At 35.6% G+C, this 22,858-nt stretch overlaps 2 protein-coding genes across 4 annotated transcripts in view; one reads left to right on the top strand and one right to left on the bottom strand.

Annotated features, from left to right (window-relative positions):
* LOC110446040 (leucine-rich repeat and WD repeat-containing protein 1-like) overlaps nucleotides 1-17,820 on the bottom strand; it is a 21,268-nt gene extending 3,448 nt beyond the window's left edge. Inside the window, exons 1-16 of one of the 2 annotated variants that reach the window (XM_021490992.1) lie at nucleotides 17,798-17,820; nucleotides 16,188-16,288; nucleotides 13,787-13,863; nucleotides 12,481-12,709; nucleotides 11,303-11,419; nucleotides 10,228-10,377; nucleotides 9,038-9,574; nucleotides 8,117-8,237; nucleotides 7,478-7,584; nucleotides 6,896-7,100; nucleotides 5,626-5,701; nucleotides 5,108-5,242; nucleotides 4,245-4,363; nucleotides 3,696-3,860; nucleotides 486-592; nucleotides 180-248 (exon numbers count right to left, since the gene is read on the bottom strand). In XM_021490992.1, coding sequence (XP_021346667.1) covers nucleotides 180-248; nucleotides 486-592; nucleotides 3,696-3,860; nucleotides 4,245-4,363; nucleotides 5,108-5,242; nucleotides 5,626-5,701; nucleotides 6,896-7,100; nucleotides 7,478-7,584; nucleotides 8,117-8,237; nucleotides 9,038-9,574; nucleotides 10,228-10,377; nucleotides 11,303-11,419; nucleotides 12,481-12,709; nucleotides 13,787-13,857 — 2,208 coding nt within the window. In that variant the 5' untranslated portion in view covers nucleotides 13,858-13,863; nucleotides 16,188-16,288; nucleotides 17,798-17,820. Of the gene's footprint in view, nucleotides 1-179; nucleotides 249-485; nucleotides 593-3,695; nucleotides 3,861-4,244; nucleotides 4,364-5,107; nucleotides 5,243-5,625; nucleotides 5,702-6,895; nucleotides 7,101-7,477; nucleotides 7,585-8,116; nucleotides 8,238-9,037; nucleotides 9,575-10,227; nucleotides 10,378-11,302; nucleotides 11,420-12,480; nucleotides 12,710-13,786; nucleotides 13,864-16,187; nucleotides 16,289-17,470; nucleotides 17,492-17,797 lie in introns of those variants that run through there. The other variant, XM_021490993.1, reaches the window with a different exon arrangement.
* Nucleotides 17,821-18,079: 259 nt separating this feature from the next.
* LOC110446039 (alpha-ketoglutarate-dependent dioxygenase alkB homolog 4-like) lies at nucleotides 18,080-22,110 on the top strand. Of its 2 annotated transcripts, none has more exons than XM_021490990.1 (3): nucleotides 18,080-18,176; nucleotides 20,491-20,703; nucleotides 21,496-22,110. In XM_021490990.1, exons 1-3 carry the CDS (start codon nucleotides 18,081-18,083, stop codon nucleotides 21,997-21,999), a joined length of 813 nt encoding a protein of 270 aa, XP_021346665.1. In that variant the 5' UTR covers nucleotide 18,080; the 3' UTR covers nucleotides 22,000-22,110. The 2 variants fall into 2 exon arrangements, with proteins under 2 accessions (XP_021346665.1, XP_021346666.1); XM_021490991.1 differs by lacking the exon at nucleotides 18,080-18,176 and adding an exon at nucleotides 18,580-18,856.
* Nucleotides 22,111-22,858: the final 748 nt, after the last annotated feature.

Genomic DNA, 22,858 nt, shown 5'->3' with positions numbered 1-22,858 from the left:
ATACCTTCTCAGTGACCAACTCTGTGCACCATTACATACCTTCTCAGTGACCAACTCTGTGCATCATTTCATACCTTCTCAGTGACCAACTCTGTGCACCATTACATACCTTCTCAGTGACCAACTCTGTGCATCATTTGATACCTTCTCAGTGACCAACTCTGTGCACCATTACATACCTTCTCAGTGACCAACTCCTTCATGCTGTCTGTATATCTACCAAGGGATATTTCTGGCCAATCCAAAACCTGATCATCAACAAATTTACTGTTAATCATGTTGGCAAAATAAAATATTTTTGAATGAAATATCAGAGTCAATATATTTCAGTTTTAAGATATCTGAATCTTTATAACCTAATTGTACTTCCAGCTGTTTTTTAAACAATCTTTTCGCAAACAGGGTATCAATTATGAAATTTTGAATATTGTGAAAAGGAAAAAAACCCAACTTTTTTATTGTTGATAAAGTTGAAGATGACTTACTCTTGACTGCTGAAGAACAGTGTCACATGATTTTGCCTTTTCTGCCACAAGTTCATCCAGGTTGTATAAGTGAATGGATCCCTTGTCATCGCCTGCAGCAACCAGACCTAAAACAGACATATTTTGATTGAGCATCGTCTTCGGAGGATTTCAAAATGTAACAAGAGTACCACGGGGTGGAAAAAAATACACCCGTCGAATGCCATATAGTGTTATATACTTTCTTACATTGAAATAAGATCTGCATCATTCTAAGAGTGGTTAGCTGATATGCTATAAAAAAATGTAGGAGAAATCTTCAGACAAAAAATCAAATACTGAAATGAACAAAAAGCAATAAATTTTGCAAAAAACGTTGAATAAAAATTCTTTTAAGGGAGACACAACTTCATATCATGACTATCATGTAAACCAAGTTTCAAATAGATCGGTCGAAAAATGTAGGAGGAGATCTCCGGACAAAATTTAAATACTGAAATGAACAAAGGGCAATAACTTTTGGAAAAATTGTTGAATCAAAATTCTTTTAAGGGAGACACAACTTCATATCATGATTATCATGTATACCAAGTTTCAAATAGATCGGTCGAAAAATGTAGGAGGAGATCTCCGGACAAAATTTAAATACTGAAATGAACAAAGGGCAATAACTTGTGGAAAAATTGTCGAATCAAAATTCTTTTAGGGAAGACACAATTTCATATCATGATTATAATGTATACCAAGTTTCAAATAGATCGGTCGAAAAATGTAGGAGGAGATTGCCGGACAAACAAAGTTTACGCTGGACGGACAACGCCATACCATAATACTACCGTCAAATTTGACGGTCGTATAAAAAGAACAGAACTATTTGTTGAGCTTTCATCAAGAATTGACATGAATAAGAGATCCAAGAGGCTAGTATTGCTCGCCTGAGTTGTCGTGGCAAATCTGAATCGTTTTTTCAGAGATTTGATACATGATCATTTAGAAAGAGGCTACACATAAGTAGTTCTAAAATTCGGTTTATATCAGCATTATGCAATTTTGAAATTAATACATCTCAGCCAATAGGAAAGAAGGCCATCATTTTTAGATTTTGAATTGACCCACATTACATTTCATCACTTATTCATGACCTGAGCTATCCATTAGCATCAAGTCTTGCGTTTTAACAGTACAGCATGTCACATTTGTCAGTGGCATGCCTGCTGACATAGGTTAGGATATTGTAGACAGAAGGTTAGTGCATGCCTACAGACATAGGTTAGGATATTGTAGACAGAAGGTAAGTGCATGCCTACTGACATAGGTAAGGATATTGTAGACAAAAGTATAGTGCATGCCTACTGACATAGGTTAGGATATTGTAGACAGAAGGTTAGTATACGCCTACTGACATAGGTAAGGATATTGTAGACAGAAGGTTAGTGCATGCCTACTGACATAGGTTAGGATATTAAAGACAGAAGGTTAGTGCATGCCTACTGACATAGGTAAGGATATTGTAGACAAAAGAATAGTGCATGCCTACTGACGTAGGTAAGGATATTGTAGACTGAAGGTTAGTATATGCCTCCTGACATAGGTAAGGATTTTGTAGACAGAAGGTTATTGCATTCCTACTGACATAGGTTAGGACATTGTAGACAGAAGGTTATTGCATTCCTACTGACATAGGTGAGGATATTAAAGACAGAAGGTTAGCGCATGCCTACTGACGTAGGTAAGGATATTGTAGCCAGAAGGTTAGTGCATGCTTACTGACATAGGTTAGGATATGGTAGACAGAAGGTTAGTACATGCTTGCTGACATAGGTAAGGATTTTGTAGACAGAAGGTTATTGCATTCCTACTGACATAGGTGAGGATATTGTAGACAGAAGGCTAGTGCATGCCTACTGACGTAGGTAAGGATATTGTAGACAGAATGTTAGTGCATGCCTACTCACATAGGTTAGGATATTTAATACACAAGGTTAGTGCATGCCTACTCACATAGGTTAGGATATTGTAGGCAGAAGGTTAGAGCATGCCTACTTATGTAGGGTAGGTTATTGTAGACAGAGGGTTAGTGCATGCCTACAGACATAGGTTAGGATATAGTAGACAGAAGGTTAGTTCATGCCTACTGACATAGCCAGCCATATTGGATTTCTGATCAACCCGAAAAATAACAACACTTGGTCAGGGAGTCGTCAGTAACATTGCCATGAAGTATCAATGAAATCTCTTTTAAGTTGAAAATTTAAATTGTTAACGGACGACGGATGACGACGGCATAGGTTAGGATATTGTAGGCAGAAGGTAAGTGCATGCCTACTGACGTAGGTAAGGATATTGTAGCCAGAAGGTTAGTGCATGCTTACTGACATAGGTAAGGATATTGTAGACTGAAGGTTAGTATATGCCTACTGACATAGGCTAGGATATTAAAGACAGAAGGTTAGCGCATGCCTACTGACGTAGGTAAGGATATTGTAGACTGAAGGTTAGTATATGCCTCCTGACATAGGTAAGGATTTTGTAGACAGAAGGTTAGCGCATGCCTACTGACGTAGGTAAGGATATTGTAGACAGAAAGTTAGTATATGCCTACTGACATAGGGTAGGATAGGAAAGACAGAAGTTTAGTGCATGCCTACTGATATAGGTAAGGATATTGTAGACGGAAGGTTAGTGTATGCCTACTGTCCTAGGTGAGGATATTGTAGACAGAATGTTAGTGCATGCCTACTTACATAGGTAAGGATATTGTAGACGGAAGGTTAGTGTATGCCTACTGTCCTAGGTGAGGATATTGTAGACAGAGGGTTAGTGCATGCCTACAGACATAGGTTAGGATATAGTAGACAGAAGGTTAGTTCATGCCTACTGACATAGCCAGCCATATTGGATTTCTGATCCACCCGAAAAATAACAACACTTGGTCAGGGAGTTGTCAGTAACATTGCCATGAAGTATCAATGAAATCCCTTTTAAGTTGAAAATTTAAAATGTTAACGGACGACGGATGACGACGGATGAAGACGGATAGCAATAGGTCACTTGAGCTGAAGCTCAGGTGACCTAAAAAGGGCCCTCACCAACATAAGCAATTTTTTTCAAACATATGACCTGGAACATAAGTGTGTTTATTCAAATGCCTATTGATAAGGTATGTTAACTGAATAGCCTAACAGGAATTTCTAGATAAGGAGACTTAAATATGGCGCGAGTGTATGTTACCTTGAGAGGCAGCCAAGTAGATATAGTCCACTGTAGTACGAGTGTAATTCAGGAGAGCTGTGGGTGTGACCTTGACGCTGCGTGTTCGTCTTCCCTGCAGTTTCTTAGGTATGGAGGACTTCAGGTCAAACATGGTCAGGCAGCTGTTTCCTACACACTTTGTTACTGTTAAAGAAAAATGAAACACAACGTAAAAATGACATTGTTATATACCATATATCAAATTTTGTCAAAATTTAACTGATCTATATCCTCTACAGTCAGGAAACATAAGGGGAGATGAGTAATCTATACCCTCTAATTTAGGGATAATTATGGGGAAAATATCTCACTTCATTAAAATTAATTACTCGATATGCTTTCACTCTTAAAATATAAATATTGTAAAAGTAAAGTTTGAACATGATTGATGGGAATCTTAACAGAAATTTAGAAACTGAAACATCAATCGCCTGCCTGAAAGACCACATGACCTAATTTTTGACTGCTTGGGTCCATTGAAGTAAATTTTACTTTTTGAGATTTAAGGATGTTTACGGTCCTACATACCAACATAGTTATCAGAGAGCATGACAAGTCCATCAACAATGTCACTGCTGTTGCTGTCATCACTGGCACTGTCACTCTTATCATCTGTTATTGGCAGTGAGAGCTCAAGGTCAGGCTCCCTGGGAGAAAAAGAGGGTAAAATAAAACAAAAGTTTATAGTAGGGTATCATCAAGTACAGCTCTACTCCAGGTATACATATACAACTGAAGCAGATCACTTGTACAGAAAACAACATCTCTTTTCAGTATACTTCACAGTACCAAAATGCCAACAGCCTACTGCTAAATTGTAAAATTTCAAATTGATTCCATTTAGCTTATGCACAATATGAGGACTCACTATCTATTGAAAGGATTTGTTTCGAAAGACCAGACATAATTAAAACATTATGATTTTATACAGTATCTGAAACAAACAGGAAATACAGTGACCTACATTGGCTCTGTTGGTGTAGTAATTTAACATAACCACATATTAAGTTTGTAGACTGTTGGACCTCTAGTAAAAGTTAAGGAACAGAAACTCTAACAAAGTTGTAATACAAACAGACATATGAAAGTAAACGTTTCAGGGTTTGTGTCCCATTGTAGTTAATTTTTCCTACATACAGTAACCTCCCCTTAGTTTTGTTTTAGATATGTAGTAAAACTAGGCCACCAAACTGCCACTGGTCCGGTAGCTCAGTGGCAATGATCATATCGTGTGATCAGGTCCAGGGTTCAAATCTAGGTTCCTTTGTGTATTTATTCTCTGAACTGGTATTACTTTCTTAAAAATTCTGCAAGGTATGAGTTTCTTTTCAGAAATAATTTGTGAAAGCTACTGTCAGTGTTCTGATATTTTAGTTATTCTCTTTACTTACTTGTTAAGCTTATTCATGTCTTTGAGCTTCCATAAGTAGCAGGTATTTTCACAGCCTGCTAGCAAACTGTTTGTGCTCAGGCTGATGGCGAGGTTTAGAGGGTCTGTTCCTGGGGTAACCAGACACTTCAGCTTTCTACAAACAGGAAGGTACATTAATTACTTTCTGTCAGCAACAAATCCATTGACATAGAGTCAGAATGGTTAACTGTCAATGATGGACAAATTGTAAATCATTACCAGTTTCATTTGGTGTAGCCTGAAATCATACTGACAGAAAACTTATGCCATAAGAATCATTAAAGATTTATTAAGGGGGAAAAAAAAGAGCTAAAAAATCAAGATGAAGATATTGTTTCCACAACAAAATTTAGGAAACGCCTTATTTAATGTGATTAATTAGTAAAACACCATCATACATCATTTGTTCTGGAATTTGAAATTATCTTGAGAATTAAGTTATGAGTTTTCCTTAGTTTGATAAAACAATTCTAAAGTGATAAGACCTGTTTTACTGACCTGAAGTTGGTGGAGTAGTCGGACAGGTCTGGTATCCCAATGTCCCACATGATGATTCTGTTGTCCTTCCCACCACCTGATAATTACAAATACTCTCAACACTGAATAACTCACTTATACACAAACATTGCAATTTATAGTTAATATTATGCTTTCGATTATCTTCAAACTAAAACGTCTTAGTCTGGCAGCAGGTTGGCTGAAGTAAAAGTTTTGTCTATAAAAAACAAATAGAGAGGTCTGTAAGCTATATTCTACCCACTAAGCTTGTTACCTTGAAGATCATATAATATACAATACACAGAACTTTATATTTGAAGTTTTTTAGCAGACATCAACCTTGGTAGTATACATAATGAAGCAACATTTGACATTGACAGCATTAGACAGAATATGAAATTGGTGTTTTTAGGTGCAGGTTTGACTCCGTCAGAGTCAATTTATCCTGAACTTCTAAACGGGACCTGGTAATAATGTGGTAACCACTGGAAAGTCTTAGTTGAAAGTAATATCTATATATCTTTATATAAAATTTAAAAGATTACACTTGAACCACTGTGAAGCAATGAACTTATTTGTTACATTCTACCCCATGATGCGACCTGAAACTTCATAAAATAATCTTCAGTGTTTCATTATAAGCAGTTCAAAAGTCACAACCTGGTAAATGCTTAATACCTCCTTCATTGGGCTTTGGGAATGTGGAGTCTTAACTTCACAAGTTATATCAGGTTTATGGGTGACCACCTACAGGTTACAGTTATATTTGGATGAGCCATTAATTAATCAAGCCAAATGTTCTAATACTTGATAGGATGGCTGCCCCAATTTTCGAAACAATTCATTCACACATAACATTAGGAAGCACATGAGCTAGGTCAGAAGTGTAATGATTAGGTGTGCTAGTCCCTTTCAATGGCAAGTTATGTCAATAATGGATCTTGTATAATCATTGATAGTAAGTTCAAAACAAGTCGTGTTTTACGTCCTTTTAACAGCTATGGTCATTTTAGGATGTGCTAGGTTTTGGTGGTGGAGGAAAGCTAAGGTTCCTGGAGAAAAAACCACTGACAGACGGCCAGAACCTGGCGACTCCCCCAGGAAGGTCTCGAAACAGCAACCCCGTGGCGAAGGGCTAGTGGTAGCAAAAGGTCAGACGCCTTAAACACTTGGACAATAAGATCAAAATATATCTTATGTGAAAGCACAAGGAACTGAACTGATACATTTTATGGTCAAGCTCAACTTTTATAGATGGTGGCAGACTTACTGAAAAGGATGGTAGGGTAGGAGGGGTGGAAGGCGAGACAGCTGATGTAGCGGCGGTGACCCTCCAGTGTAGCATACATGACAAGCTGTGATGGGTGGATTAGTTTAACGTCACATGCATCCCCTGCGACAGCAAGGATGTTGGTGGTCTCCGTAGAGTTTTCCTCATCCAAGTGGATCGTGGTCCAGGCCAAAGTGTAGAAAGACTGAGAGAAAAATAAAATACAAGTTGTTTAGCATAGTGACAACATATATTGTATCTTAAGCATATTTTTAAGTCATTCCTTAATAAGTAATAAACATGATACCGAAAGTGATGTACATCAATCTAACCATTGGTTGTATATAAAAATGATTACGGCTATACACTTTCATTTGGCAAACTATCACTTTTCCAGAGAGTAAAGTTTGCAGCTTACCATTTGTGGAAGATGTATTCTTATTTTTCTAGATATTTCGTTGAATTTTACTGTCATATTGAATTGGAGGATTCAATAAATCGTAAAAATCTGGATAAATAACACAAAAATAGGTGAATATCATATTATTCAGCATCAAGATCAGTTAATTACTCTCATTTTACCTCTTTCTTGTCTGTGTCCTTGAACCTCCTCATGACCTTGCCGGTCTGACAGTCGACCAAACAAACTATCTTGCCACCAACTGTAGCTACCACATTGGTGTGCTCGCCTACAATCCAGACAACAGTGATTACAATGAGACTTTTACTGAAGATTACACAGACTTATATATGGACTCCATATAAATACATAGACAGGATTACATAGGGGGGTACAAGTTGTGCCGTAATTGTTCAATCAGTTAATTTTTTAAGAAGAATGTGAAAATTTTGCTTAGTTCTGTGTACACTAGATCAAAGCAGAAGCAGATTTCCCCCTTTTTAACAAATTCAAAAAAATATTGTAATATACTAATGCTGACCGTGAAGACTTAAGTTTGCAAACATTTTGATACCATGCACCTGGAGTGCATTAAGCATGTGGGGAACAGAAATATAGATGATCTTTCCAAAAGTTAGCAAGTCCGACATGTTTGTTTTTATGCTTTCAAATACTGGTACTGGTATATCAATCATTAAAGTAGGTTTAAACTCATCCAACTTTGTAGTACAATAATATTTCACAAACACAAAAGAAACATAACTGATAATTCATAATACTCCGTTTTCACTGTACTGTAGACCATGAATGTGAGGACTTACTTGGGTTGTTAGGTTTGGGTTCAAATGCACATCGCCACACCTTGGTGTTGTCATCAGAAGGGCTGTCCTCGTCCGAGTGACAACGTACAAAGTAGGTTGGGTCGTAGTCAGGTACGGGTGCCTGAAGTCAATCATATCAGAGAGTATAACCTATGACCAATCAACTAACAACAATCAACAAAGCAACAAATCCACTCACAGACAGTCTACAAAACAACCAATCCACTCACAGACAGTCTACAGAACAACCAATTCACTCACAGACAGCCTACAAAACAACTAATCCACTCACAGACAGTCTACAAAACAACCAATCCACTCACAGACAGTCTAAAAAAACAACCAATCCACTCTCAGACAGTCTACAAAACAACCAATCCACTCACAGACAGTCTACAAAACAACCAATCCACTCACAGACAGTCAACAAAACAACCAATCCACTCAGACAGTCTACAAAACAACCAATCCACTCACAGACAGTCTACAAAACAACCAATCCACTCAGACAGTCTACAAAGCAACCAATCGACATACAATCTATAAAACACCCAATCCACTAACAACAATCTATAAAGCAACAAATCCACATACAGACAGTCTACAAAACAACCAATTAACTTATAGGAGTTACTATTCTAAGTTATCTCATCTGTTGCTTACAATGGAAAAACATTCTTACTTTATGATAAGATAGTTATATGTTAAGACATTTTACCATTTTTTATTTCTTTTTGAAATAATATCAGTTCACTCTCATGACATCTATTAATAATGTTTGATAAGATTTCATATAATAACATTAAAAGGTTTCACATAAGAATAGGTTCTGCACTGCTTAAATACTTTTAGACTGTATATTTAATTCAAAACCAATACTATACAAAATCATGAATACAATTATACCGTACAGCTACCTACCAGATGATCTATACGTGGGTTATTGAGGGCTGTGTACTTTGGAGATGACAGTTGACCAGTCTCTGTTCTGTACGATTTGGCCTTCTGTTTACATTCTGACTCTGGGGTGGATGATCGTCTGCGTTTCTTGCCTTTGTTTTGAGTTTTGGTTGCAGATGCTGGCGACCTATGGCTGAACTTTGGTGATGACATATGTCCAGTTTCTGTTCTGTATGATTTGGAGCTTGGTTTTGAAGGTGACCCTGGGCTGGAATCCCTTCGTCGTTTCTGGCCCCTCCCCTCTTTTTTAGGTGTTCTCTCGGAGTCTTGTGTGCTTGCTGGTACTACATTTTTAGGAGTGGGTGGTTTGTCTGTGGGTGTGTCGATAAGTCGTTTGTTGGGCACAGGAGTACGCGAGCTTTGTCTAACAGGTGTGGTCTCCGGAGACTGAAGGTCATTGAGGCGGGCACTGCGGGGAGTCCCAGGAAGGGAGTGTGTGGAGTTGTAGATTGACAAGTTCTTGGCAGACTGGACCATCTCTTTGGCAAGTTTCTCCAGCTGAAGGACAAAGTACATCATACAGCCTTGATCATCTTTACACTAATGATTATTGGCAATTGAATGCCTTAGGCTTCAAAGAGCAAATTTGAAAAATAAAATTAAAATTAGAAAATGTTTGTTAAATATTTATTATTATTCTATTTATTAAATTTGATGATATTGAGAGTAATGCAACTAAATAAAATATCTCCAATGAAGATAGTGTGTGGACGGACATACAGAGAAAAGTCTAACAATGAATGTCCCATCCACTAATAACTATGTTGTCATGGCAGGAAAGTGTTCTCTATGAAGCAATAACTACAACAGTGTTTAAGTAAAAAGGTTGTCTTTGAAGCTTTTATTTTTGACTCGCATACTGAAAAAGTAAGCAATCAAATCAATAGAACCAAGTAAATGTATCCTTTAGTGCTACATCACTGTACAGCTAGATGTACTGGTGTGAATTCAATAAATAAAACATTATAAACATGTTTCATTTCATGCTTCCATCCTTGACCATGTACTGGAATATTTAGTCACTACTAAGATGAATTTGGATAACTAAGTTCTTCCAACCTGGAGAACTCAAACTTAACGGTTATCAGTGAGTGTAGCTATTATTTCACATTAAGAATGCAGAAGATTTATACACTATCCCAGTTTCTCACCATATACTTTTCAAATTTGGAATCAGCATTTTTGAAGAGATTATCTTTCCTCAGGCAGTCAAGGAACTCATCGGTCACCTGGTCCACCTCGTCGTCAGGGATACCAGTGGCGTAAGGCTCAGCAAATAACACCTCCCACTTAGCCTTTACCTGTAAAATCAAGTACAATGTCAGAGTCACATTCTGACTGAAATACTTCGTGTAAGTAAAACAATATATCATGTCTATCGTTAAGATAACACATCATATCTAGTACTACTTTAATAGGGATATATGCCATATTACGGTAACATTTACTCTTTTTCTTAAAGAGTTACACATTAATAAATAAATACAGTGTCCTTTATGAATTGTAATGTGATGTTTGTTCATTAAAAGTAACCGAGAGGGAAGGTATTTGCAACATTTACACGTATTTGCTACACCAACATTAAAAGATATTTCCCACATACATTATTGAAGCTGTTATCTGTCTAAACATGTATGGCATTTTATTTATAACACCGACTAAAAAGATTAACTAGTTTTTGGTGAGAACATTGCTTCAGTTTCTTTCAAGCTCATCCTAAAGTGCTTAAATTGGTATGTGTAATCAGGAGAAATAATTTTGGACTAATTTCTCTAATATAACAGTGTTTGGTTATACTTTCTAGGAAGAAATATCTTCCTTTTTTTTATATTTAGCATACCTTCAAAATGCTCAAACTAACTGTATACATGCGTAATTTAGAAGTTATAATGTTGAACTATTGTTACCTGTAGTACGTATATGTGTTAAGTTAGGCTTCCATTGTGATGACATATCTTTTATTTCTCTCATACCTCTTCGTGCTTCAACACGTTTCTGCATGTGTTGCCATTAAGTAGTGTTGTTCAGTTAAGTTTACCAATGTAATAGTGTTGAGTGAAATCTTCAGAGAGATGAGATCTCCAACATACCTCTAACTTCCCCAAAACACTTCTTTGTATATGAAGAAAGGACATGTAATGCCAGTGATTTTTTTTCTTACCACTTTTTAATGGGAAACATTTTCTAAGTTTAAGATTTTATAAGGGGTCATAACAAAGAACTCACCTGTATCTCAAACTTGCTACGTATTTGCCTTACGACCTGTAGAAGAGAGCTGGCCCTCTGGTCATCTATCTGGGTCAGACTGGAGTTCTCTACTATGGCAATTAGGCGGTCAGCTTTCTACAGGACACAAAATGTAGATAGATTTATATGATATCGCAAAGTTTTTGGTAACTTTTGCTATATGGTATCACTGAAGCAGCAGAATTTATTTTATGTCCATTGACACAAGTTTAACAAGCAAATTTGTGGAATTTATATCCCCCGCTTGCAGGATATATTGTAGGTAAACATTATCGAGGTTAGGTTTAAACATGTGAGTATCGTGCTGTTGAGACATAATGTATAGCTTGAGACTTGTAAAAAAAGCCTTATACAGAAGTGAGACTTTTTATAGAACATGTAGGAATTACGGTGTAAATTAATCTTTTTATCCATCAGAATATACTTACCTCATAAATCATCAGTAAATATGCACAAATCACATTGGTTGAAATATCTGCACAATATCTACAGCAATTATCACACGACAAACAAAGAGTGCCCAAGATAGATGGATGGAAAGAAAGAGGAACAAAAACATTTTTATCAAGATTGAAGGAATTTGGCTAATATTTGCTTTTAGTTTGGAAACTACAGATGATGATGTTTTTTTGTTATTCAAGAGGCAATAACTCTGCCAAACAAATTCTGCTGAAAGTAGTCAACAAACTTGGTCGAGTCTTTAAGGCATTTAACCCTGGTACCAAGTTTGAAGAAAATCGGTAACATTTGTTGCAGTTATTGCACGGAAACGAAGCGTGACAGACAGATTCAAATTAATATCCTGCATTTCGGGGAAACCAGCGGATAATAATTATAACTGTAAACTAGGCATATGTGTATCAGATTATAAAACAGTGAAGCCCTCAATCTTTTTATAGGATCAAATATCATACTGATCTGCTTATAATTGGCAAAATTCTGCCGGAAAAACTAAGGTTTTCTTCAATATACCAGGTAGAAAGAAACATAGTTCTCATTTTGATAATAAAAATACAGGGAACGGCTCATAAACAAGAAAATAGAAACTTGACAAAAATTGAAAGTGAAAAAAGAAAATTATATACAGGAATTTTCTTGGAAGAAACCTGACTTCTTGCTCAACAAGATCAACTTCATGTTACTAAGTGGCCACTTACCCCCAGATCATGGTTGCCAGCAATATATAGAGAGGCTAGCTTTGGAAATTTCTGTCCAAATGATAAAGAGCTAATTGAGTTGTCTGAAATATCGAATGTGGTCAGTGAAGGAAGACAGATGTCTGTGGGAATACTGCTGATGTTGTTATTGGACAGGTCAAGACTTTGCAAGGTCACCAGTTGGTTCATGATCTTGGGATCCAATGTGGTAAGGTTCTTGTCAGAGAGGCTACAAAAAAAACATGGTTGTCTTAAAGGGAAGGGAGTAAAACTCAATGCTGTAAGGTCTGTTAGGCTACATGAGGACATTATGGGGGTATAGGGTACAGGAAAGGGAGATAATAATTCTAAACACTATAGTTATACATTTTTTATATTCAATAAATATTTGCACATATGTTTTTTCTAATTTCAGAAATTTTTCAATGCACAAGGTCAAAATCAATAACCAATGTCTTTCCTGATCATGAGGTAGGGATAAGGCCCAAACAAAGAATGTCTGTTTCAGATAGCATGCCTGAAAAAAGGGTAGATCTGTTTTTTTAATTTTCGTTAATTAATATTATGCTTTATTTAAAATTTTACAATGGCTATTCATTTGTCAAGAATAATGTCAGACTCCCAGAACAGGAATAAAGTACATTTTAATGACTTTATGAGTGGCTGTGAACTTTGCCTGGCTAATACATTGATCTCAGATACAAGTAGGTGATAAAATGTCTAGGGTCTGCAGGAAAATCTAGGGTAGGTCAGTATACTTGAAACACTGTTACACACATTGTTTTTCTGGCCTAATCATGAACCCCATTTATTCTTAAGTAGATTTATCATGATCACAAAGAAAATATCATACGAGATAATGCCCCAATAGTTCATTGAATAGAATAACATTGTATATATACATGTACTGGGTATTCATTTGTTTAAATCTCTTAATGGCAGTATAAACGAAATTGACATCCAAACAAAATTAGTTAAAAATTAGTTTCAACCCTTTCTTTAAAGGTTATAATTACAGCTTGTTAATTCCTTCACCTCCTTCAGTGGCAGCCATATGTATAATTATAGTTATGAAGACAGTATGAGAATAACTTCCTTTTTTTCTGTTACATTATTAAAATTAAGCTAATTTCTATAAAATAAAGTTTCAAGAATCAACATTAAAATACAATTAAAAAAAAATATGATTAAGTTGTTGATCATAACAAGTCTGTCATATAGAAAATGAAGATGGAAAAAATACTTGAATGGAATATTACCATTCAGATCTATACTTTAATTTTCTGACATTAAAATCCATACTTACTCAAGACTTTTAATTTTGGACAGTGCCAGTCCATTTCCAGCCTTCCTTATCACAGCTTCTGAGAGTGACATGGTAATCTGTCATAAAATAAAAACAATTCAATGTTACAATGCTTATTAATATTATATCCCGACATCTATTTAAGGTTTGAAATGCATCCTTTTGATATTTATGAGGACATACAACACAGTTCAATTCAAATACAGACCATGACATGCCGTATATAGCACATCTTGGAGAGTATGATTGAATTAACTGTGTAACAATCCGTCATAAATATTTACAAGAGTACAGAAGGGCAGAAAAATATATGCCTGTCCCATGGCATTTGTCCTAAATTACTCACACAGTTTTATTGTAAGACTGAAACTGTTTCGGATTGAAAATTAGTGGTAATGGTTCCTGCCTTAACTGCTTTTAATACAACAACATTTTTTATTAGTAGGTTTATTTAAGGACTGTATAAGGGAAGTGCAGTGATAACAATGTTTCTGATTGGATTATAATTAATTATAGAACTAAAACCCTGAAGTGACATGGTTATCTCTCATGCTTGAGTTTTCCTAGTCATATTGTCCTTTATGGCCCTATATGTGATATAACCAGGGTAATACTATCATAAAACCAATGTTTTCCTTCTGACAACAAAAGATAAAAATCAATGTCTAAAAAATGGCCTCAAAATTAAATGGCCTCTATATATACACTGATGAACTAGATAGATGATATCTAAATAGTTAGGGGCTAAATTGTGGTCTCAGTTTATCTGTATTACATCATACCTACTGGTATGTTATCATGTTGTTTTGATGATGCCTATATTGCTTGTGGCAAAATGACAGTCTTTTGAACTGATCCAAATCAATCACATCTGTATACATTACAAATGTTTGAGACAGAAAACAAGAAAAGTGAGAACCATGTAGCTGTTTGGGGTCCCATCATAATATTATTGGTGACACACTTATAACACTATCACATATTGTAGCTCTGCTTTCTCAACCATTACCTATATACAAAGTGTGACCAGCTCCACATCTGGTGCTGGTGTGCCACGAGTTTGTACATGTAGAGATGTGTATAATTAACAAAAGATAATAATTATGAAAGATGATTAAAAGATTAACATGCTTTTGTTACATGTCTGCATAGATGATTGTATCTGATAACAGAGCGTCTGAAACTCTCTTGAAAAAGCCACCATCCTGCATCTATTTTTTTTTTTTTTAAATGAACATAGGAGTATACGTAGCAACATTATTTACATCTGAAACTGCAACAGATGAAGTACCCAAATTATAGATCACTGACATCCAATGTAAAATGATTAACAGATAGAAACAGTTGTCAATTGAAAAATAAAATAAAAAATTAACACCAGACTGACTCATACGTATAGGTGCTAATCATACGGTTGAAAAACGAAAAATAGAATGTTACATTGTTGTGTCATCGCTAGCTTTTATACAAATGTGAAATGTTTATTTCACCCTGTATCAGTTTGTCCTATCATTATACAGTTTAATATTTTGATGCTCTGAAATAGAAAAAAGTTTTGTAATAATAGTTGATGTAGTTTTATGGGTAGCACAGGTTTTATGGTGAGAGAATCTTTAAAAAATCACACCTTTTTTATACTAAAAATATATTCCAAAATATAAATAAGATCCAGATATGCATTTAATATAAAATTTACCCCTGAGCAGGTGTCTAAGATTTTGACAGGAATAAAATGTCCACTATCAATCTTTTTGCAAATCGTGGTTTCAAGCATTTCTTGGGTTATATTGTCCAATGATTTACAACACTGACAAATATGTCAATAATTACCATGTTGGTTAGTAAATATTTAAGTCATAAACAAATGCATTTGACTATAGCATGATTTCACCTATAATTAAATGTATAAAAGCCCATTTTTTTAATCCTTGACTTGTCAGCTTTATTCCAATAAACTTAATCTTATATAACATAATCCTTGACTTGTCAGCTTTATTCCAATAAACTTAATCTTATTTAACATAATTGTATGAAAGCTTTACAATCTGATATTTTTATTCTTTTAAATCCATTTACAACATTTCATTGTATAAAATTATAATCATTGTAATAGTTCTTATAATGTTCAATGTTATTTGAAGTCCAAAATGAAATTTCTAATCTAGAAATGTACATGGGCTTACAATCATGAGACTTAACAAATTTTAATAATTTCTTTCATAATGCATAACACCACAGATTTAGCAATTTTATTCTGTGATAAAAAGTGTGAAATCAGTTCTGAAGATTTTTTTTATATCTGTTCAGTGATTTTTTTTAATAACATAACTTTCATAACATAAACATAAATATTTATTATTATTCTCTTAAATAATACCAAAACAACATGAATTGTACTTACTGTATTGCTTGTCACCTGGAGCTCCTCCCAAATTGTACTACTGGTTTGTATATAATACACCTTGTTACCTCGACCTCCCCCTGTGTTATGACAGCCTCCCACTGTAATGTGAAAATGACACTTTTTTATGTAAACTAACAACTGGTGTCAGCTGGCCGGGGCCTAACATCAAAGGTCAACTGGTCAAGCCTGACTGTCCATGTTCATCCACCCCTATCACACAAGGTGATCATAGCCTAAAGGGACAGGAAAGGGCCCTAGGGGGGCTGGATACCCTGTGCTGGTTTAACACCAGGAACAATGGTCATAAAAACAACATGTTTGACTTATTCAGTAAACTTACAAGCCATGAATGGTGAGAAATTCCTTTTATCTCAAAATCAGACATCAAATGTATTTGTATTCAATTGTAAGGGAACCAAATATAATTAATAAATGTCAAAGAGGTGAATTATTACGAGAGTAAACTGTTTCATTTATAGAATTTGAACTAAGAAACTAAATGACATGTTTCAACATGATAGATTATATTATCTAAATACATGAGGACAAAGTTATTGAAAATAGGTTAATAAATATTTATATGAACTTCTTTCTAATCTCCAAAACTGGTGATTATAAAAAAACCACAAACTTTTTAATAAATACCATATAATTATATTTGCTATCTTAGTCTGCATCAATACAGTATTTATTTTCTTGAAAATATAGGGATTGACACCTGTTTACATTTAATTTTGAGATGAATAAGAAATTCTTCCATTTTTGTTTTGTTTTACTAAAACAACTTGTATAATAAACATAATGAGCATTTTCTAATAATTGTGAATACAAGGATACTTCAGGAATGCATGAACAGTAAGTTTTCCCCCATTTATTTCAGTAATTCCTGTAGGAACTCTATTTAAATATGGAAGTTGCTTGGTAACAATATCGTATAAATCTCTGATTTAGATAGAGTTCTTTACATGAATTATAATTTCAGTATTCATTGCAGTTTTGTGTCACTCAAATTCTGCATTTAAAAATTTTACTTTCAGACAAAATCAACATTTTTTTTAATGATATCTGCAAAGTTCATTATTGATATTGTTCTTAACATTGGTATACCAAGCAACTTCCATATTTTTTTTGGAGGAAAAGTTTTGAGCCCATCACATACTATATACACTGACATGAGCCTGTATGAAACACATGGTACATACCAAGGAATTAGATTGCTATCTAAGTCCGTTGTACATACAAATCATATCAAGCACCTATGAATTTTTATTAATACATACCATGCCGCCCGAGTTAGGACGCAATATATAATATTAATTTTCGTGGTCAGAAAGTACGTTATCGTAGTACTAATATTATTACCCGGCCTTCTCTGACGGCACAAATACAAACAAGTTGTCTCGCCGTCAGAAGCTAACATGTTACGTCATCGCAACTACTGTGAACAAATATACCGGCAGCCGACATTAACCAAACATAAATCATTTCATATTATGAAATTAACAATTACAAAACCACGTTGCACAACTAAAGACAGGTTTAGGTTTGTATAGGTAATAAAATCGATGGGGGCCTGTAAGAATTTTATCAACATCGGCTGTGCCTACCTTGTTTACCCCAGCCTTTTCCCGCGAAATTACCATGCTGCCGGATGTTTTGAGTTATATTGTAAGCTACAAAACGATATTGTAATGTGGCCGTTAGATTACGACAAAATAACACTAAATGCAATACTTAGATACAGACAATTAATTTTGAAGTATTTGTGTCTGAAATATTTCTGTTAAAGTTTAATTAAGGAATTTATATTAGATATATTGGTTTAAAAAAAGTTTTAATGTTGAAATCCGCCCGGCTCGAAATTTACATTTACCGGAAATTGCATTTCATATGATAAACAACATGGAGGCATGCGGATGTAAGGGCATACGTACCTGTGTTATTTGTGAAGAAGAGGGGAAGCTGCCAGCTGGATCAGGACGGAAGGTGAATAAATAATCACGATCATAAACTTACGGACTTATACGATGTGTTCATCAATAGCTTAAGAGTTTTGCTCATGGTTTACAGTATGTACACATTAACTTGTAGCAGAGACGTGATAATTTATCAGGTCGGGGAAAACCACTAACTTGCGTATAAAACGCAAACTCGCCTATTATACGCCAATAGGGGTATGCATTTGTTACTAAATATAGCCAAAATCACATTTAAATCTTAACTTTTTCTAATTGTTTGTCTAAGTCGCATTTATTCAGTCATGAAACATATTACACTGATACAAATGCAAAAATAAACTTTATTTGCATGTGGGAAAGTAGTTCTAGTTCTACCACCTTCAACTAATTGAAGATTTTGTCACGAAGTTGGGACTGTGCAGCACAAATGACAGACTATTTATATTACATAATAATTATTCACTTAGTTAAAGTTAAGAGAAGGAGAATTTAGTTCGAGGAGAGTCCGAGAGAGAGGTTCGAGCAAGCCAGTGATTGGGCAGCCGCCACCGACAAAGCATGTTCCGGAGAAGGGGGAAAAGAAGAGATGGTGAATTATTATGTAGTCTGTTGAAGTAACTAATTACTCTGCATCTTCGATTTTACAGGTGTGCCTGGAAAGAGATGTTTTGAAAGAGTTTAAAGTGGGTGCATTAACGATGTCAGATGGTAATTTGTTCCAGTCTAGTATGGTACAAGGAAAAAAAGATAGTTGTCTAGTTAGTGTTTTCACGAAATATCTATGTCCGTGGTGTTTTCGAGTATTGCTGTTGGTATTGGACCTGGTGGGAATTTCTAGGAATTCTTCTGGCTCTGTGCATCCTGTCAGTCGTGGATATGGCCACCGTGCCCTGATGAATTTTATGGAACATCTTTAGGCGTGCATCTTTCCTACGATCTGACAGGCTACGCCAGCCAAGAGTACCAATCATATCTGTTACACTAGAGGTATTCCGAAAGCGTTTTGACACATATCACACTCCTCTCCTATAACCATTTCTATTTTGTTGATATTATTTTTTGTGTACGGATCCCAAACAGAGCAAGCATGTTCTAAAGAGTGGATTACCAAAGATTTGTAAGCCTGCTCTTTAAATGTTGTTGAGCTAATTTATAGGTTTCTTCTGAGAAATCCTAGAGTAGAATTTGCATTGTTGCAAATCCCATTGGAGTCCCATTTCAAATCTGATCTGAGGGTTACACCTAGGTATTTCACGGAATCAACATGTTATTTGGCCATGAAGAGAATAATTAAAAATGACAGGGGATTTTTTATTAGAAATTGTGAGAGCATAACACTATCTGGGTGGAAAGCCATTAACCCTTTTTTCTCCCAAAGGGCTAGTTTGTCCAGGTCAGACTGTAGGGTCCTTGCAGCTTTCTCTGACGTAATTGTCAGATATACGATGGTATCATCCGCAAACAGTCTGACGGTGGAATTCAAGCCAATTGGCATGTCATTAATATAAAATAGGAACAGACTAGGCCCCAGTACAGATCCCTGGGGGACGCCGGATAAAACTGGTACATACTCAGATTAGACGCCTTCAACAAGTACTGATTGGGTTCTATTATTTAAGAAGTTTGAGATCCAGGAAGTAGTTTTATCATCTATACTATAATGACTGTGTTTGTTGGTAAGAAGAGAGTGGCTGACCTTATTAAATGCTTTGGAGAAATCTATAACCAATATATCTGATTGTTTTGAGTTGTCAAGTGTTTTGGTAATATCAACAAATTCTAAAAGTCGTGTTTCAAAGAATCTGAATTTTTCGAAAACCATGTTGACGAGGATACAAAATATTGTGGTGATCTGAATGTGACATGATGTGTGACACTATGACATGTTCCATTAACTTACAACAAAAGCAAGTGAGTGAAATAGGTCTGGAATTTTCAGGATCATATTTTTGGCCTTTTTTAAAATATTGGAGCAATATGGGTGGTTTTCCAATCTTGTGGAACAGTGCCAGATTGTGGGGACGAGTTGAATATTATACTCAAAATGGGGTCAATTTCACTAGCAAATTCTTTCAAAACTCTTGGACTCAAGTCGTCTGGGCCTGGCGAAAAAAAAAGAGTTGGAATCTGGTTTCTCTGATATGTGCATTGATGGTCGAAGCGGGGCATAGGCGAGACATATCAATCCGAATGGCTTGTATATTCAAAGTAGATAACTTTCAGTTATCTCCCTTTACAGTTAAGGTATATCAAGTGCCCCTCTCCCATTCAGGTTTAAGCCACATCAGGGGTTGTTAGTTAAATATCAGTCAGCTTTACCATTGTAACATGTTTGTTTTCAGGGAGAATGTATGTACTATTGTGAGTACTGTGGCAAGGCTTGGCCAGGTAGCAGGTCACCATGGAAACAGCATCCTGATCACCAAGACAACCCAATAGATTTCACAGGAATTAAAATAATCCAGAATTTTGTCTCTGAAGAAGAAGAGAGAAGTATATGTGAGGAGATATATAAAGTACCATTTGCTGTATCACAATCAGGAAGAAGGAAACAGGTTTGTATGCTATTAGATTGGAAGAACTAAAAAATGAATTGGAGTTTGGATTTGTCAATTTAGCTGAGCTTAATAATAACCATGCAGATTCTTTCCTGCCTACACATACACTTTAGTCTTTGTGTCAAAATTATTTTCGTTAATTTCTCTTTTCATGGTTTATACTTTGGGAAAAAATGAGGTTATTTCCCATTTGGAAGCAAGCCATGGCCATATGTTGATCGCAGAGACACCCCTGCAAAAAAAAACCCCAATGATCAATTTTGTAAAGTTCATTTTTTCTGAAACAATCATTATAAATATCATAAAATTGAACCTCAATTAGTTTGGAGATATGATCTCAAAATGCTTTTATACAGGACAATTTAGCAGTTGAAAGCCTGAATTTCATGGAATACCTAATCTTCCACTTCTTGTTGTCACAAAACCATTACAGTGGCTGTTTGTTAAACTAGCTTAGATTATCTTGTTTTGACTTCAGATGGATTACACAACATTCTGTTTACTCAATAAGTGTCTCTCCAAGCAAGGACATATCTAAAAGCTGAATAAATCAATAACAATGGTCATACACATGTATTATAAAACGGTTCTGCTACCTGAGGGTCAAGGTAGTCCCATACATATGGGGTCACAGATCTATGTAAATGATACGTTGTCAGCAGTTTATATTTTAGTTGGTCTTATAATACTATATCATGTAGTAGTGTAATACAAACAGTTGAAAGTCTCGTGTAAAAGGATCTTAATTATTATTCATGATCAGGCACATTTTGTTTTGATTTGTTTTAGGATTATGGCCCAAAAGTGAATTTTAAGAAGAAGAAGTTAAAATGTGATGTATTTACTGGACTGCCAAACTTTAGTGAACCACTGTATCAACGGATGACGGAGGTGGCCGAGCTTGCAGACTTTACACCTGTAGAACTATGTAACCTGGAGTACTCTCCCCTTAGAGGTTCTGCCATTGATCCACACTTTGATGATTTCTGGTTGTGGGGTGAGAGACTTGTGACCTTGAACTTGTTGTCAGACACTTTTCTGTACTTCATCAAGGATGGTGAGGATGTGGAGGTCAAAGTGCCACTCCATCAGAGGTCATTGATAGTGGTGTACGGACCAGCGCGACACTCCTGGAAACATGGCATCCACAGGGAGGATATCACTGGTGATAGAATTGCCATTACACTAAGGGAACTGTCCAAGGAGTTCCAAAGGGATGATAAACTAATAGCAGTTGGGCAAAAACTTAAAGACATTGCACTGACTTTTCAGGGTCAGATGGTTGGTTCCTAACAAATCTAAATGGTCTCTACTATTATAAGCATTATTATTGCGATATTACAAAGATATATTTGTGCTTTGGATGTGGGTGTATGACCTGCTTTCTGAGTAAATTATAAAAGATGTACAAATGTATATTTTAGTTCTTTTTTTACCCACATGCTACTAAAAGTAACTAACAATACATGACGTCTTCAACACCAATCTAATTAAAATTACCCGGTAGATTGGATCAACACTGTATACATGATCTGAAATCTGCTGAGCTGTGGCAATATTTTAAAGATTCCAAAGATCAGCGGCAGTGTAGCAATACATCAAATATATGTGTCACATCAGTCAGGATCCAAGATCAATACATCAAAAATATGTCACATCAGTCAGGATCCAAGCTCAATACATCATATATATGTCACATCAGTCAGGATCCAAGATCAATACATCAAATATATGTCACATCAGTCAGGATCCAAGCTCAATACATCATATATATGTCACATCAGTCAGGATCCAAGATCAATACATCAAATATATGTCACATCAGTCAGGATCCAAGCTCAATACATCAAATATATGTCACATCAGTCAAGATCCAAGCTCAATACATCAAATATATGTCACATCGGTCAAGATCCAAGCTCAATACATCAAATATGTCACATCAGTCAAGATCCAAGCTCAATACATCAAATATGTCACATCAGTCAAGATCCAAGCACAATACATCAAATATATGTCACATCGGTCAAGATCCAAGCTCAATACATCAAAAATATGTCACATCAGTCAAGATCCAAGCACAATACATCAAATATATGTCACATCGGTCAAGACCCAAACTCAATACATCAAACATGTCACATCAGTCAAG

The sequence above is a fragment of the Mizuhopecten yessoensis genome, unplaced genomic scaffold, assembly GCF_002113885.1.
Source record: "Mizuhopecten yessoensis strain PY_sf001 unplaced genomic scaffold, ASM211388v2 scaffold2461, whole genome shotgun sequence".
In the NCBI taxonomy this organism is placed as follows: domain Eukaryota; kingdom Metazoa; phylum Mollusca; class Bivalvia; order Pectinida; family Pectinidae; genus Mizuhopecten; species Mizuhopecten yessoensis.
Note: the sequence above shows the minus strand (reverse complement) of the source record. Positions and strands in the feature narration are given on the sequence as shown.